We start from the raw sequence: 16,220 nt of genomic DNA on the forward strand, positions 1-16,220 counted from the left end.
CTCTGAGCCAGGTGTCAACAGGCCAGCTGATGGATAGCTCAGCTGAAATAACCTCCGGCAACCACCCTCATTATATAGCTCACCACTCTGGCTACATACAAAAATTCATAGAAAGAGCTATATATTATAGTGCTAATAATAGAGCAACTAGACAGTTATGATTAGTACACTTTCTACTGAGTGATTCTAATCGATAAGCTTAAACTAGAAGCTTTTTAATCAGCTGCAATCAAAAGCAGGCAGGCACACATTTAAACATAAATACAGTTTCTAACAGTGCTGTAAAAACAAAGACCATCTTGTTAAATGTATTACTCAGGTAAAAGTGAAAGCCACCCATATGAAAAGTAATTGAGTACTAAGTCGTATAAGGCTCTAATATCAAGTGTATAGACCATACATATATTAACACCTACAGCGTGTATACTGTATAATATGGGTTGATTGATTATTGGCCTGGGTGTTAATTAGAATCAGAATCAATGATTTTAAATCCTTTTAAACCTGTTGCTGGTAAAAAAAAATCTAATTTCAAAATGCACTGCTGAAATCTGCAAAGAAAGAAGAAGCTGAATTAAAGTTATCAAAAGAATAAAGTGGAATAAAAGTACAATATGTGCCTCCATAATGTAGAGGAGTGGTAGTATTAAGTAGCAGAAAACTGGAAAGACTAAAGTAAAGTACCTTGAAAATATACTGGACTACAGTACCTGAGTAAATGTATTTCTCTAAGAGTTAATAAATATAGAATTAATATTCATTTGGGTTTAAATTGTGTTTTAATTGTAATTTTACTATACTTTGTATCAAATTTCCCATTTATTTTCTGGAAACATTGTAGGTATTAAACAGGAAATTATAAGGAAATAATTAATGTGTAAAATTAACCATTGCTGTCTAATGATTAATGTAGTCTATTTTTCAATGCTGAGTTCATAAACTGTGTTTTAAAAGAGCATTTAATATGCTTCATTTGCTTTGCCTAAATGCATGATGTCTAATGTAGCCTGTATGTCCAAGATGAATTTCTCACACGACAAATGACGTAATATTCACACAAATAATATTAACTTTTGGTGTTTTACAGGTGATCTAAGTGAAGATTCAAATGTGGGAAAAGCTGCAAAACACACACACAGCATTGATGTACTCGACTTTCACATTTATGATGCAACAGCTGGTCATTCACACACACCACACATGAAGGGAAAGGTACAAGTAAAAGCTCTCATGTGCTCACAGAATCATACACAGACTGAAACAGTGTCAGAGTTTCCCTTCATGATATTTAAAAAAACTGGGTCCATGTCCCTGTTTCCAAGAGGTCAACAAGGCGTTTCCTTTTTTAAACACACACAGAGGCAGACACATGGTGCAGGCATGGTGGTGAACTCAGGGAGGATCATGGGAAGGGTATTTTTAGAACGCTGCGATTGGTGTCTCCAGGGAGACAGGACTGATGGAGGGATGGGAGCATCAGCTGCTCAATTAACGCTTTCTGTCTGAGGCTTGCGCATGTGTGCTGCTTCCTACACGAGGGAGACACCATGTGACTTTCCAGAGGCCTGTGGCAGGAGGCCATTGGCGTGTGTCTGCTTGTGTTTGCTTTCCTGCCTTTTGGGGTTTATCCTGACATCGCTTTTTCCTACTGTAAATGAGTAAATATGGAAATACTGGACCTTCAAATCATGGATGCCTCAGACATTATAAACTGTATTTCCATCGTCTTTCTAAGTGAGAATATGTTCCCTAATAGGTCTGGCTCATCACTAATTCACCAGTAGTTTGACACTTAATAAACCACACAGATCTGCTAGTGAATTAGTTATGAACATGAACTCACTTTAATATGTGGAGCATGTTCTTCACGTAATGCTTTATAATGACTAATAAATGGCCAATATGCCGCTAATATGAACGCTAATGTGCAACAAGTTGATGGTGAATTTCCGTGTGAATGAATTAAAGTGATGTCCTACCGTTTTCTGTGGCCGTCTCCTCGTACTCATTGGGGGAGGGCAGTGCAGGTACCAGCGGCTCCATGTTCATGATGAGGTTTTTATGGCTCAGAGAGTTATAACTTCGACTCTGACCGAACTGGGCTCTGGAAAAACACAGACAAGAACCACACTGACTTTGTGAGTCACGTTCAGGTGCATCGTGAAAGCACGTCTGCACAACACGAAGCACTTTTTCTTTTTTTTTTTTTCTCTGTTTGACCTTTCATGTATAATTTCTCAGTAGTGTGATATTACTGTAAAGAAGCAATCCGTCCATTTTAATGACTGTTTTCCTACTGTTTTCTTACTGTGTGAGAGAGTGCAGGTGATTTGTCACTTACCTGCACACCTCTGGCGGCTCTCTCTGAATCTTAGAACTGGCTTCTATCACCTCCTTGGCTACTTTTCCGCTAACAAGGAGAAACACATGGTTATTCAGCGCCTTTACATGTGCATTATTTTCATGTTTTGAGCCTTACCCTGTTTTTCATTATAATTAGGATGTGGTGTTTACATCGAACATCAAAAACCTGGTTATTCATACCCCTGTATACGTATGATAAGTATCTGAAGGTCTCTGAAACTGGGATAAACTGTTTAAATTTGCAATTAAAAATTACAAATATATATCATCTAAAATCAATTTAAACAACAGCAAAATCATTTTTAAAGCTCTGACTATGTCAAAGTGGCTAACAAGTAACACTGACAGATTATGACTGTGTAAAAAGTAGGTCTGTAAGAGAGTAAGTGTGAAATTGTCACTCATACAGACCTACTTGACCTCCTCAGACTCATATTTTGTGTGTGAGGACGATGTCAAAAGAGAAACATTTGTAATTGTAGTCTGTTTCTGGGTGGCAGCTTCCTGCCAGCCGGGTCAGCAGCTCCATTAGTCTGATTGTCGACTGGAGTTTCTGGACTGTGTTTCAAGCCATCAGGCTCCACCATCCCATTAAGCTATTGTTGCTGAGATTGATGGTTAGGTCGTAAATTAGAGGGCTGAATTGAGACATCTGGAGTGGTAGACATGCACTTGATAGTGCAACGGACATCAGTACTGTGTGCTGCAATATACGACCGGTCCAACACGAGTTCTCCAGAGACCTGATCTGCTCTGCTTCAAGAATATCGCCTTTCGTTTGTGGACCTGTTTGCATAAATGACCAATTCCCATATTTCTGAACATACTCCACAATATGCTGTTAGTCATCGTTGAGCCCTTAAGCCAAACTGCTTTAGCTAGCTGATGAAATGGAACGGCCCGAAGGGTAAGCCCGCTAAAGAGCTTTGTCTGAGAGGAGAATCAGGGCTAACACGGCTCCAATAACAGACTTATACAGAGGCTTTGCTGTGATATTAGGGTCGGTAAATCACACGAACAAACACCAAGCTGGATGTAGGTGCTCATGTGCGAAGAGGAGACGCTGATCTACAGCAAGGCGATGGGTTTGATGTAGTCTAGTGTAGACCTGCTGATGAAATGTGGTTGAATTTTCCTTTTTAAATCTGATTCTGTATCTTTGCATCTACTCCTGCTGCCACTGGTTATATTATTATAGTCCTACATCACTTTCTCTCCTGTGATTCTACTTTTTCCAACTCTTGCCACACACACACACAGATCCAGCCAACTTCCCTTTAGGACATCTGTAACAGTCAAAATGCTGCCTGTCATCATTGTATTGTCTGTAGAAAGACAAACAGTAGGAATACTGTCTCACCTGTATCTGAACCTGCTGCCTTTGAAGAAGATGTTACTGCTACAAACTGTCTTTATCTGACTTGACTTTGCACACCTGTCAGAGAGAGGGAGGAAGAAACAGAAAGAGGTTCAAACAAAGAAACTTCGTCATTACAAAGCATCCGACAGTGAAGTGGCTTGGCAGTGAGTTCCTGAGCACAGACTTCATCCTAGGTAAGCAGAAATGGGAAGGCGTTTCAAGGTAAAAGCTATTGCTGCAGGTCGAACCTTCATGTTTGGTTTGGGGATCATTTATCATGAGAAACTCCAGAGCAGCAGATCTGCGCGGAGCACATGCACACATCTCTGCTCGCTCTGCTCAGTGTGAGATACAGATAGAGATAGATAGAGACGGAGACAGCAGCTCCGCTTGGCTGCCATTTACAAACTCAATTCGCTCTAATTTGATTAAGCGGCTCTGATGCTCGTCTGACATCCGATATGACATCCACTCCCCGTCTGTCCGCCTCTCACAGACACATGAGCTGCTGTCATTAAGATGTCTAGCGAGGGCTATCATCAGAAAGCTTTTATAACTTTTCTTCTTTTGTAAGCTTTTTTTATGTGCCATTAAAGGAGATGACATACACAGCAAAAACTCGCTCAATGTATGAGGGAAATAAACAAGTATTCAGCAAATAGAACAGAAATTAAGTGATTGAAAATAAAGGGGAAGTAAGGGCTGCGGTTAAAGCAAGGGGATGGACTGACACTGTGGAGGAGGAGGAAGGGCACTGTGAAGATATAACTCACGAAACAGCCTCCAATTCCTCTCCCAAACCTTCTCGCCTCCTTCAACCTGAGATCTTTACGTCACATCTGAGCAGATGTTAATACCCGGCGGTTCTTCTCATCCTGCTCCACTGCCTCCTTATCTCAGTCTTCCTCTGGACTCCGTACGTAAGACGTTAAGAGCGCTCCCGAGGATGCAGTCTTAAAGTCTTGGGAGCCTCGAAAAATAAAATCTAAAATCATGTTCAACCCCAACCCTCACCTCAAAAAGAATCGCTTCAGCTCTGCTTGCTGACTTAAAGATTAAAAGTTCATTCTTGACCTTGGGCCAGCAGTTTATGGAACAGCATATCAGACATCAGTCACGTGGCTTCTGATCTTTTCTCGGTGCTCAGAGGAGGAGGTGAAAGAAGGACAAACGGTTCAGGTCCATGTGAAACTGTTACATACATAAGGAACGTGATCACGGGTCTGACAGCTTCCTCTGCTGTTGTGCAGGAAAGTGCTCTAATGATTTTCCCTCTTCACTCAGACTTCATTCATGTTGCTTCCTCTCGACCTTGGCGCAGCCATGACCTCAGACAAAAGCTAGTCTCCGTTCTCTCACTTTCGCCATCGTCCCCGAGCTTGTTTCCATTCCTGACACGCCGGCAGTGTCAATAGTCAGTCAATATTCAGAGCGACGGCCTCGGAGCGATCAGCTGCTCCCCACTGCAGGACAGCAGCAGAGTGACGCAGAGCCACAGACAGACACGAGACGAGTGAAAGCTAATTGAAGGCACTTGTTTTAAATATTTTCAAAAACTGCTCAAACAGAAATTATTGAATAAGTGCCATGTTTTGTTTTATGTTATTATTATTTGATAATTCTATGTTCTTAATTAAGTCTAATGTATCTTAGTAGGTTATTTACGTATAACATTAACTATTCATTGTGTGCTCAAATAATGCAGCTCAGTCTCAAGTGTCTCTGAGGCTGTTCAGACCTGGTATCAACATCCATCGTGAGTAAACCGATCATGACTGGGCAGCTCAAAGAGCAGGTGTGAACTCCCCCCAAGACACATTGAGGACGCCTTTGAGATCTGATCACCCTGAACACATCTGGAGGTGGTTTGGGCTGCATGGGCACAAATTCTTTAATTCTTTTTTTTCCAGATTTTCAACAGATTTAACCATTTTCAATAAATGAATACAAGACAACAAAATTCAAATTCTACAAATACAGAAAACAGCAACCAATACACAAACATTTCTCGCCCACAGAGATAAAACCTCCAGACTCCCTTCAAAAGTTGCTCAATTTAATGAGTTGTTGAGTGAAGAGAAACTTAAGAAACATCATGAAAAACTGTCCACAACACTTTCTTAAATATCTGGGAATCCTTGTAAATTCGGCAAACTTTGCACATTAATATATTTCTTTCTTTGTGTAAAAAAATTGTATAAGTTTGTTCCATTGATGTACATTTTGTTATTTGGATATAGAGTGGGGAAGTGAGATCCGATCACAAGTTACTTGAGACGTCGAAGTGGACTTATGGTGGATCATGTGAATTGTGAATGACCTCTCTGAGTTCAGGAGCAGCTTCATAAATGTCATAGATATTTGCGTGAGTGTGTTTGCATGTGTGTGTGTGTGTGTGTGTGTGTAGGTGTGTGTGTGTGTGTGTGTAGACGCACTTGTAAAAGGCCTGGTTCTCCACCCCGCACTTCCATAAGTGCTTACACGCAGCAGGGGTCGAGGTGTGAAATGTCAACACCAGTTTCTTCTGCACGGAAAAAAGGACAAAGACACAGAGAGAAAGAGAGACGAGTGAGGATGATACATGAGATTACGTGTGAATAAGGACAAGAGAAGTGCTGAACACAACGAGAGGGAGCTGCGCAAAACGCTGACCCACAGACCCAAAGCAGTAAGCTTAGCAACATGTGGGACAGATATAGTGGTTTGGCTGAAGCGGTCAGCAGTAAAAGAGCTTGTAGCTTGCAGAACGTGGGTCTTTATGGAGGAGGAGGAGGGATATATTCCTGTAAGTGTCTCGTTTTCAGGCCTGTGTGTCTGGTAATATGAGATATCGGATCGATGCCGCTCGACAACGAGGGTAAAGGGTGAGCGAGAGAGGAGATCAATAAAATGGGGGTGAGTTACTGTAAGACAGGAACAACCATGACACACCAAACCAAAAAATCTTTTTTTGTTTGTTGGGTTTTTTTTGGGAAGAAGATTGGAATCATGAGCCGGTCCAGAGAACATCAGCTGTGCACTGATCCTGTTCGTTCCTCTTCCTAAAGTCAGCTGTATTGCTCAACCCCCTCAGTGTCACACATCAGTGGTAATAGGTACAGTATGTAGGTGTGATTTACACACATGTGCTCTGTAGCCATGTGTGTGTGTGTGTGTGTGTGTGTGTGTGTGTGAAAGTACCAGAACTGCATATTTACATATTATTTAAAAATCGTCATGAGTCCCACTTTGGCTGACATGCAGAAGTGCTTTTTTAGACGCATGCTGAATTAACTCTGAAGACATAAATCTAAATGTACAAGGCTAAAGTATTGACAGCATTTACAGAAACAAGTACACTAAGATTAAAGCAATGCTATCCGCTGGTGTAATGTTAAACACATTTAAATGAACCATTAAAATCTATTTCGACCCCGGAACACCAAAAGGCAGTTAATTAGTAGTCAAGATCCCCGAAAACAAGACCAAGTCACGACCAAGACAAAAGTGGAGCGAGATAAAATCAAGACCAGCGCAATCCGACACAGACATTACAACTATGTTCACTCCTGTCTTAATAAAATAATCCAAAAGCATTGCAGAAGTGAATTTTATGTGTGGGGGATTTTACTTTTACTATACTTCTACTATTTTACTATTTTACAAATACAAACATGAAGGAGCTGAAATCCACTTAACCATCTTTTTTCAACACCCCTTTGACAGGTTGTACCAAATGTTTGTGCAGGCAAGAGATTTTTCGGGGTGACTCTTTTCTTCAAAAAGAAAGAAACAATGATTCTAGTATTTGAATACAGTGATATTCCTGCTTCTGTGGTCTTGACATGGTCTTGAAGGAAATTACAGAGAAAAGGCCGAGTAAAAGTGTGGTTGATATGGAGACGAGGCCGATCTTTAATACGACAACACTCCCTGACGGTAACCAAGGAATATGATAACAATAAAAATAGAATAAACTGCTGTTTAAGAAACATTTCAATCAAATGTATTAAATCTGTGAAGAGTTGCCATCAGCTCAAAGTGGGACAGTTACGTTAAAGTGCTCCAGGCTGAACAACAGAGGTGAGGGTGAAACAGTGAATCCATGCAGTGACCTGTCGCACAAACAGACTTCACATCATATCTCTATAAAATACAGTGAAACATCTTCACAGATATTATGTAAACACACACACACACACTTTCTTTCTCACACACACACACACACACCAATGTAAGGACACAGTCAAAAATGAAGAGATCTGCACTTTTCTAATGTTGACTACATGACATGGACACAGCTATAGATTATGCGTCATAATCTATAGTTTATGCATAACGGAGCTATGAAGCTTATTTCGAGGATGAGAATGAGCGGGAGTCGAACAGGTGGAGGAGTAAAACTGAAATTTTAACAATCGAACTGAATATTTTTGGTTGACGGAGACTCAAAATGAATGTTTGCACACATGAGCTAAAAACACTAAAAAGTTAAATGAATGACTTAAAACTACGTAAAACAACATGACACAAACGACACTGAACAACCAAAATGATGAAAAGATGAAACAAAGGTTTCCTCCAATCATAAAGTGAGGTGAGGGCTGGAGGACTGTGGGGAGAGGCATCAAAATTAAGGACTTTAAGGATGTTTGGTGCTGCTGTTATCACTTGCATTTACTCACCAGCGATGACTATGTTTACACACAGAGAGAAGAGACAGAAACACAAAGATAAAACTGCATCTTCAGCCATTCATGAGTTGCCAAACAGACAGACAAGTGGACAAGACAGACAGGTTAAGCAAAGACGATGAGAGAGCTGGTTTGAGCTTCTGATCGAGGGGAATAGTTGATTGGCTGATTGATTGGCCTATTGGTAGATTAAAGAGCAACCTGGCTTTGACTAGTGTGTTTTTTTTAAGGCGACTCTGACTGAATCAATATGAGCTCATGCGTTAATCCATCTTCATGTATGAGGAGTAAAATCGCTGCTCAGAATCTACCACAGCTCCGGATGACAAACATCGAGCGCACAGATGAAAACGTGTGTCCCAAATGCAAGACACCTGCTCTTTGTTTGTATTTCAGCACAGCGTTTTAAGTGTCTGTGTCAGTGTCAGGTGTTTATCTAACTTGCTATTTGTCCTGGATGCAGCGAAAGGAGTCTCATATTTGGGCCACAGTCGACACATAACGTGAGTGAGGAGGTTAGTCGTAACACACCCACCATCCTGTTACAGTGAATCCTGCCTGTTAAGGAGATCTGAAACAGCGACACACATATACAGTGTGTGTGATGGTGGACAGGATAACAATTTCATAGCACATTTATCTGATGTAACCATTACACAGATGGAGAAAAAGGGAGAAAGGAGAGGAGGAGAGAGCATAAAGGATGTACACTACATTAACACACAACAGACGGTATCTCTGCATCTACACAAACGTTAGAGGTTGGGATCTAACAGGTCAGCACGATGAGGACGATTTCAGTAAGAGACTACGGAATTCATCATTGTGATGGAGGAAAATACACAGCACATTTTAGTCTTTGTTTTTTTTACCCTGCAGAAGAGAAAGTGCATGCAGGAGGATGCTCACCTCTTTCTGAATCCCGATGACGTAAAACGTTTTCCCTTCAAACTTCAGCTTGCTGACATCGTTCCTGCAGAAACACACAGATTAAAACACCTGAACCTGATCACTGTTAAAGACAAACGACAATAACAGGTGTGACTGAACAGCTGAGTTTAGTGATACTGAAATAAATCTATCATATAGCTAATAATAACTTATTACAGCCTCGACCAACTGCAACATTAAAGGCTGACAAGTAATTATCTAATAACATATTATAAACAACAGTACAGTATATGTACATATGTAAAATACACTTTTTTTCATAATTCTTGTGTACTTTTACTCAAGTACAACTCTTAATGAAGAGGTATTGCTACTTTTTTTACATAAAGGGTGTAAAATACTCTTCCAGATGCTACAGATTGTCTTTATTTAGCGGTCTGGACTCTAATCTTGAAGCACTGAGGGAGTTTTGGTGCTCAGGATGGACCTGGCTAGCTGGTTAGCATGCTAACAGTAGATTATAAAAATATAATTTCTTCACATGCTGTTGATCATTTTAGATTATTTGTGTATGTTTTCAACTAAAATTCTTACATACTGCACCTTTAAGTCAAAGACCATAACTTTAAATTGATCCTAGTTATTATTACAGCTCCCTTTGAGAGGAAACACAGAGGCAGAACATGTTGAAGTTAGATTTGATAGTTTACGATTGATAAACAACAATAAGGGACACATTTGTACCATTTGAGGAGGTGGATCCTCTTGTTTCCCTGGAAGACCACAAACCCTGTGGCAGTGAACCCGAGAAAGGCCGTGGAGCCTGTGAAATCCTGCAAACGCACAAAAGCAACACGCACAAACATGCAGGGTGAGACGCAGGACATCGTGGGATACAGGTTGATCAACAGCGGGGAGGCGAGTGGGCCATTAATAATCTCCATGGTAATGGCACCTACACAAAATCACTTGTTTGGTTCAAACGTCAAACCCCACAATTTGCAGCGACTGGCATCGAGGTAGAGGAAACACAGAGCAGGTAGACTCAGTTTGACATGCTGAGACGAAATGAGGCGTATATCACCTCTGAGCACAATATGTTCCTGTCACTCACACACCATATCGCTGCTTATCGTCTGCGGACCTCCTTTCCCCTGCTGCTCTTCCACTCTCTGTGTTTCCCCACGTCTGCACAAACATGACGCTGCAGCAGCAGCCACTTCCAGCACACTAAATTAAAAACAGCTGCAGATACAGAGAACCCTCTCGAAAAAGACCGAATTTAAATATCTTGTTAATCAGCGTGGCGTGCTGCGATACGGCTGGCTGAGGGGGGGCGTCTCTGTTTCGAGGATGAACAGATAGCGTATTGTAAAATATTACTTTTCGCTATCAGATTCAGACTGGTACATTCATCACAGTGGTGCAAAAGAAACACCAAGGATAAAGTACAAGCAGTGTTTGAACCACAGTACCAACAGCAGCGCTGTAAAGATTTACGGTATTAACTGTATAAAGATGGAGGTCAGGGACATTAACTTGCTGAAGCCCTTCCTGAAATCCTCTCTCTGACGGATCAATGAGAATATCGATTCCAGAAAGCTTCTTTTGTTCGCCAGTGAAATGTTGTAAAGTAGCAGCTGACTTGGATTTGATGATAGTTAGTGAGCTGCCCACTCTCACCCAGTCATCACTCTTCTCTTGGTGGAAGGCTGCTGTCAGTAAAGTTTATCATCTGTTTATTCATCTGTTTAATATGCAGATTAGGGGCAAACAAGCAAAGGGTACAGAGGACAGGTGAGGATGTGATCGTCACTATTCTGCATGAATGATTTGAGTGAATATTTAAACCTGAAAATGAACAGCTGCAACTGAAAGGAGCTTTAAATCAGTAAAGACCCCCGAGTTGTGTTTTGTTTATTATTTAAAGGAGCCCTGTGGAAGCTGGTTGCTAGTTTATGTGAGCGGACTAAACGTGAGGTACTGTTGCTCGCTGTTAGCGGAGCACAGAGACACAATGAGACGTGCGTAAGGTCACATCCTTTGGGCTGTTGCAGATAAATCCACGATCCATGAAACAACTTTAACAAATCTTCCACAGGCAACAGAACTCTTTGAGTTACGGAGAGAGTTCGGTCGGGGAAGGCGTCACTTCACGTTCACAATTTGCTCACCAATGGCCAATAAAAAAGTGATTAACAAGTGTAAATTGCTACACATTGTTACACAGAGCCCCTTTAAGAATAATAAACATACAGTGGTGTTGTAGTTATAGTGTAACTTCATACTTGTGTCATAACTGAGAATTGTACTGACTTATACCAATAATAAACGGGTTGTTAAGTTATTAAGTAACTAACTGAGACGTGGAGGATAACTTGTTTGATCAGAGGTACAGTGTGAATAACAACAGCACAGAGTGTCACTGCCGGACTGGATGAAACTCTCCTCTAACGTTACCTTGCACGGGTGAGGGTCAACTCCATACGTTTCAAGGCTGTGGGCCCTTTGGAGCATGTTCAACTCTGCATAAGCAGCACACTGGCCCCTAAAAGAGAGAAGAAGAAGAGGAGGAGAAGGAGGAGAAGGTGTGAACATCAACATGTTGGTGCTGTGTGCAAAGTGTCTCTGTGTGCTTGGTTATGAGAGCAGTAACGGTACGGTGATACCTTTGTGTTGATTCAATTGATCTTCATTATATTGGCTCCCCATGAGCGAAAAAATGGCAGTTATAATGACAGTTGATTTATGTTTTTATTCATTATTGTGCTTGCATACAATAGCAACATCGGAATCTCATGTTTGCCTGATTCTAGTTGAGCATGTTTCATTAATTACAGTCGTTACATTTGGCTCAGTTTTCGATCATCTTTGCAGGAAACAGAGTGGCTGCATGTTCGTTGTGGGGTGTCGAGGTGTTTACTCTCTCATTTACGAGTGCCGTAAAGTAAACTGATTTACGTACGTGGCTGCTCATCCTGATTCCAGACCATACATTCTGTCTACGTACACGTGGAGGGAAGCGTTAAACCCCATGTAAGAAAGGCGTGACTATGAAAATACATCTCACAGACGCACAGAAACCACCTGAAGTCTCCTTCGACAGCCCGGCTGTGATATACATGCTGTTAATCCCGTTCGTCAGACCCGTCGGGGCAGACGGAGGGCATTTTGCATCATCTGCCTCTGTGCTGAGGGAAATGAAGGATTTGTCTTTGATGTTCTGTAATCGCTGTGAGTGTGACGGTCACGAAACCCTAATAACATAATTCAGGAGCTGCAGCGATGATACAAATACACACAAACAACCAGAGCGAGGGGGTTTGTGTATACATTTCTGTCAACCATGTGATCTTATGATGAAGGGAATGTATTCTGTCTGTGCAGAGTAAGAGTGGGGCAACAGTTTAGCATATTTTTCCTCTTTTTTTTGCATTCATCATCTGTATTTTTTATGCAGAAATCTCCGGGTGCATTAATGTTGCTTTTAATCTAGTTTCTCTCCTTGTATTGCGATTTAGTTCCACAGCCAATTTATCACCTCGTGCAAGGAGAGAACATCTAATTTATCAGGTGTGGATGTACTAACATCCATCCTGGCTGCAAGGTTTGATCTTCATCTGGAATTTAAATTCAGAAAATCCTGCGCTAACAAGCAAGGTGTCCAAAACAAGCTCGACAATAAATAATTCATGCTCATTCCTCTGCAAATTAATTTCAGTTTTGATTTGCTCTCAACTGGATCTAAACTGGAATACCTTCCGCAGTGCACTGAGGCACAAATCTCTGGGTATCATCCAATTGTGTCTCCAGCCAGGACGACAGAAAAGAGCTTTATTGTCTGCAGAGGAGAAAATTGTCTACACAGCGTGTTTTGAAAACAGAGATCACAGGAGTGAGCATCCGCGCCTGTCACCGAAATCAAACAGCGAACCGATGACGGAGACGCAGCTCCAGACAGCGAACAAACCCCACCAGACACACGGAAACACACACATGGCGTTTACCTGAGCTCGTTCTTGTGTATTTCTATAATCTTCCTCTCCAGTTTGAGGGATTGTTTAGGGAACAGCTTGAAGTCTCTGATGTAGTCTGACGGGTGCTCCTCTGGGTCGTAGTCCCCGAGCTCAGCTGAAGACAGAGAGTGAAATCAGTGCGACAATGATCTAAAAAGGTCAATTAAACATGTTGTTATAATGCTTTATCAATGCAGTCCATTTACTGTACCATGACGTTTTGGGAAACTCAAAAACTTGGGATGTAGAGTTTGGTGTTTATCATGTTTCAAATGGCTTTTTATGTTCTTTGTTGTTTTTATGACTTGATTTGGTGGCAAATACAAGACAGTCACCAGAAATGTGTCAGTGTCACTGGCTACGTGTCATATCACGTTCACAGTACATGTTAATTACCTGATTTCATATCAGGGGGTGGAGGGGAAGGTGGTGGACTTACAGGCAACAAGGCTGCCAAGCCAGTGACCCCAAAGAGCTTAAACGTTTTTTAGCATGGACCAACTCGATATCTTTAAGGAGGCCTTTGAACAACTTCCCCCTGTGTTTCTTTTGTTTTTAACAGGACCTCAGGACATCTCCAGCAGTGTTTGGTGACCAAAACAGGTATCTAAAGCCAAAACACATCGTCTTCCTGAGGACATAAGCACAGTGTCGTGACAAGAGACACATATAAATTTGAACCTAAAGAATTGTAAAGTTATAACTTATCTGTTGATTTGGATAAATGTTCATCATCTATTCCAGTGATTGGGTTGGGCAAATATGTTTCCCTTTTAATTCCTGTTTAATAAAGCTGTCTAGTATAGCCTTATGTCTCTACGGTAAATATAAAGCTTAAAGCTTGAGCCAGCAGCTGGTTAGCTTATACAAAAAAAAATATATTTTATATATATGTTATATGCTGCACTATTTCTTGGTCGGGAGCAGAGACTCTGCTGGCTGTCCGGCAAATTTGTTTTTTGTATAATTAGCTGGCAGTTCCCCCTGTTTCAAGTCTTTATGCTAAGCTAACGAGGTGTTTGGTGTGGCTTTATATTTAATAACCAGATGTGATAGTTGTTTTAAAGATAGCATATTTCTCCTTCAGCTTTGTGTCATCAGCACATTTTCTGGTTGCTCAAGCCTGAACAAAGACTTTAAGAGAGATCTTTTTCATTTTATTCTTATTCCCACAAGAGAACTAACCCATTAGCGAGATGGATTTACATTTTCCTTATTGAATCCAGTCCAAAATCCTAACAGACATAATTTCTATTTTAAATCCGTTTCTTCATTAACAATCATTAAAAAAAAAAGGTTAAATCAAATACTAGCCTGGAGTTTAATTAAACAATAATCCTCAACCTATTCTCCAATGTAATCAACACTCTGACTAAGTGGGACCTGCCCTCGTTAATCAGAGCAGCCAATGATACGCTGCAGACGCGCTCTGGGTCGAGATAACGCAGCCAGTCAGACGCTTCTCTCTGGGGATACGAGCCAATCAGAGAGTGTTTGCACAGTTCAGCGATTTGTGTATCAGCTGGAAGGGTTCAATTCTATGATACAGCTCAGCTAATTCCACACTTAATCCATATTAAAGCAAGAAGCTCCGCACTGCGATTTGACGTTTAACTGTTACTGCTAATTAACTAAAGGAAAATGTCTTTATTATTCCTTTTCCCAGCGGTCCATATAGATGGTGCCGTGTTTTAAAATGTAGGATTACAATACAAGTGGGTTGACGGGAAATGTAGCTGGTTAATGAGGCAGAGACCAGAAAAATTGAGTGACTGGTTTGACTGCCAGAGTTAGCTTGACGCAATTTAGCCAGCTCCTTGTTCAGACTTAGGCTAACTATGACATGATCTAAGTGTTAACTAAGTGGAGATTTAATGTTACACATAATTAAATCAAAACTGCTCAACACCAGCAAGTTCTTGCAGAGAAATTAGTTGTCACTAAATATTTACACCCAGCTAGCTAAACCAAAAAACGTTAACTTGATAATATAAAATATGTTTATATAGAAGAGTAATTACAAGAGATAACATGAAACAGACAATATCAGACCTAACTTAAATGTAAACTAAAAACATCTGACTAAAATAATTAACTAAATAACATCAGACCAGAAAAACGGAGAGACTGGTTTGACTGCCAGAGTTAGCTTGATGCTCTTTAACTAGCTGCACCAGCTCTAGTCCATGACATAAGTGTTATCTAAGTGAAAATGTAATGTTGAACATCGCTGAATCAAAACAGATGTTAAAAACCTAAAACTAAAATAACTAGCTAATATAGCATCAGTTAGATCATCATAATTTTAGGCTACATTAGCACGTATTCCCTGCCTAATTGCACACCAGCTAACTCAAGCTAACTCTGAAACAACAGGCTATTCCTGAAGTCTGGAAATAAAACAAATTCTCACCTACATTAACAAAGAATTAGCATTACTTTTGACCGCTTAAAATGCTACAGTGACTTCCTGTTTACAGAAGCTGATTTCTTCTGATTGGATGAGACTTCAGTTGTTTCCTGGCCAAATTGAGCCATTTCTCAAGGTCCAGCACTGTATATAGGTTGACATAAGTCTTCTTTAGCAATAAGATCCTAGTCTGTAAATTAGTTCTTTATATCATAAAAGCCACCCTGAGATTGTTGCTACTCCCACCATAGCTAGAGGACAGCAGCAGAGTAAGCAGTAATAACAGTAATAATTAATTTCCATTCGGAATCTAAGACTTGGGCTCATGCACAGTGCAAATCTTCTTCTGTCTTCCATCTGAAACTAAAATAAAGTATTAAAATCCTGGATACAAGCAGTAGCCTGTGTGTCTGCCAGGGATCTTCACAACTGTCAGGTAGGCTATAAATCAACCACTGTAGACTGCATAATTAATGTGGAAAAACAACAAAGATAGCCAAAAGAAA

General features: G+C 40.7%; 1 protein-coding gene across 6 annotated transcripts in view; it reads right to left on the reverse strand.

The window, feature by feature from the left end:
• Positions 1 to 16,220, reverse strand: part of frmd3 (FERM domain containing 3) — a 74,787-nt gene that overhangs the window by 28,891 nt on the left and 29,676 nt on the right. For 2 of the 6 annotated variants that reach the window (XM_030418129.1, XM_030418130.1), the window contains exons 6-15: positions 13,296 to 13,419; positions 11,749 to 11,836; positions 10,033 to 10,121; positions 9,307 to 9,370; positions 8,933 to 8,968; positions 8,389 to 8,397; positions 6,160 to 6,248; positions 3,725 to 3,799; positions 2,342 to 2,410; positions 1,980 to 2,104 (exon numbers count right to left, since the gene is read on the reverse strand). In XM_030418129.1, the coding sequence (XP_030273989.1) occupies positions 1,980 to 2,104; positions 2,342 to 2,410; positions 3,725 to 3,799; positions 6,160 to 6,248; positions 8,389 to 8,397; positions 8,933 to 8,968; positions 9,307 to 9,370; positions 10,033 to 10,121; positions 11,749 to 11,836; positions 13,296 to 13,419 (768 nt within the window). The remainder of the gene's footprint in view (positions 1 to 1,979; positions 2,105 to 2,341; positions 2,411 to 3,724; positions 3,800 to 6,159; positions 6,249 to 8,388; positions 8,398 to 8,932; positions 8,969 to 9,306; positions 9,371 to 10,032; positions 10,122 to 11,748; positions 11,837 to 13,295; positions 13,420 to 16,220) is intronic. The other 4 variants (XM_030418134.1, XM_030418133.1, XM_030418132.1 and 1 more) reach the window with 3 other exon arrangements.

This window comes from Sparus aurata, chromosome 5, assembly GCF_900880675.1.
Source record: "Sparus aurata chromosome 5, fSpaAur1.1, whole genome shotgun sequence".
In the NCBI taxonomy this organism is placed as follows: Eukaryota; Metazoa; Chordata; class Actinopteri; order Spariformes; family Sparidae; genus Sparus; species Sparus aurata.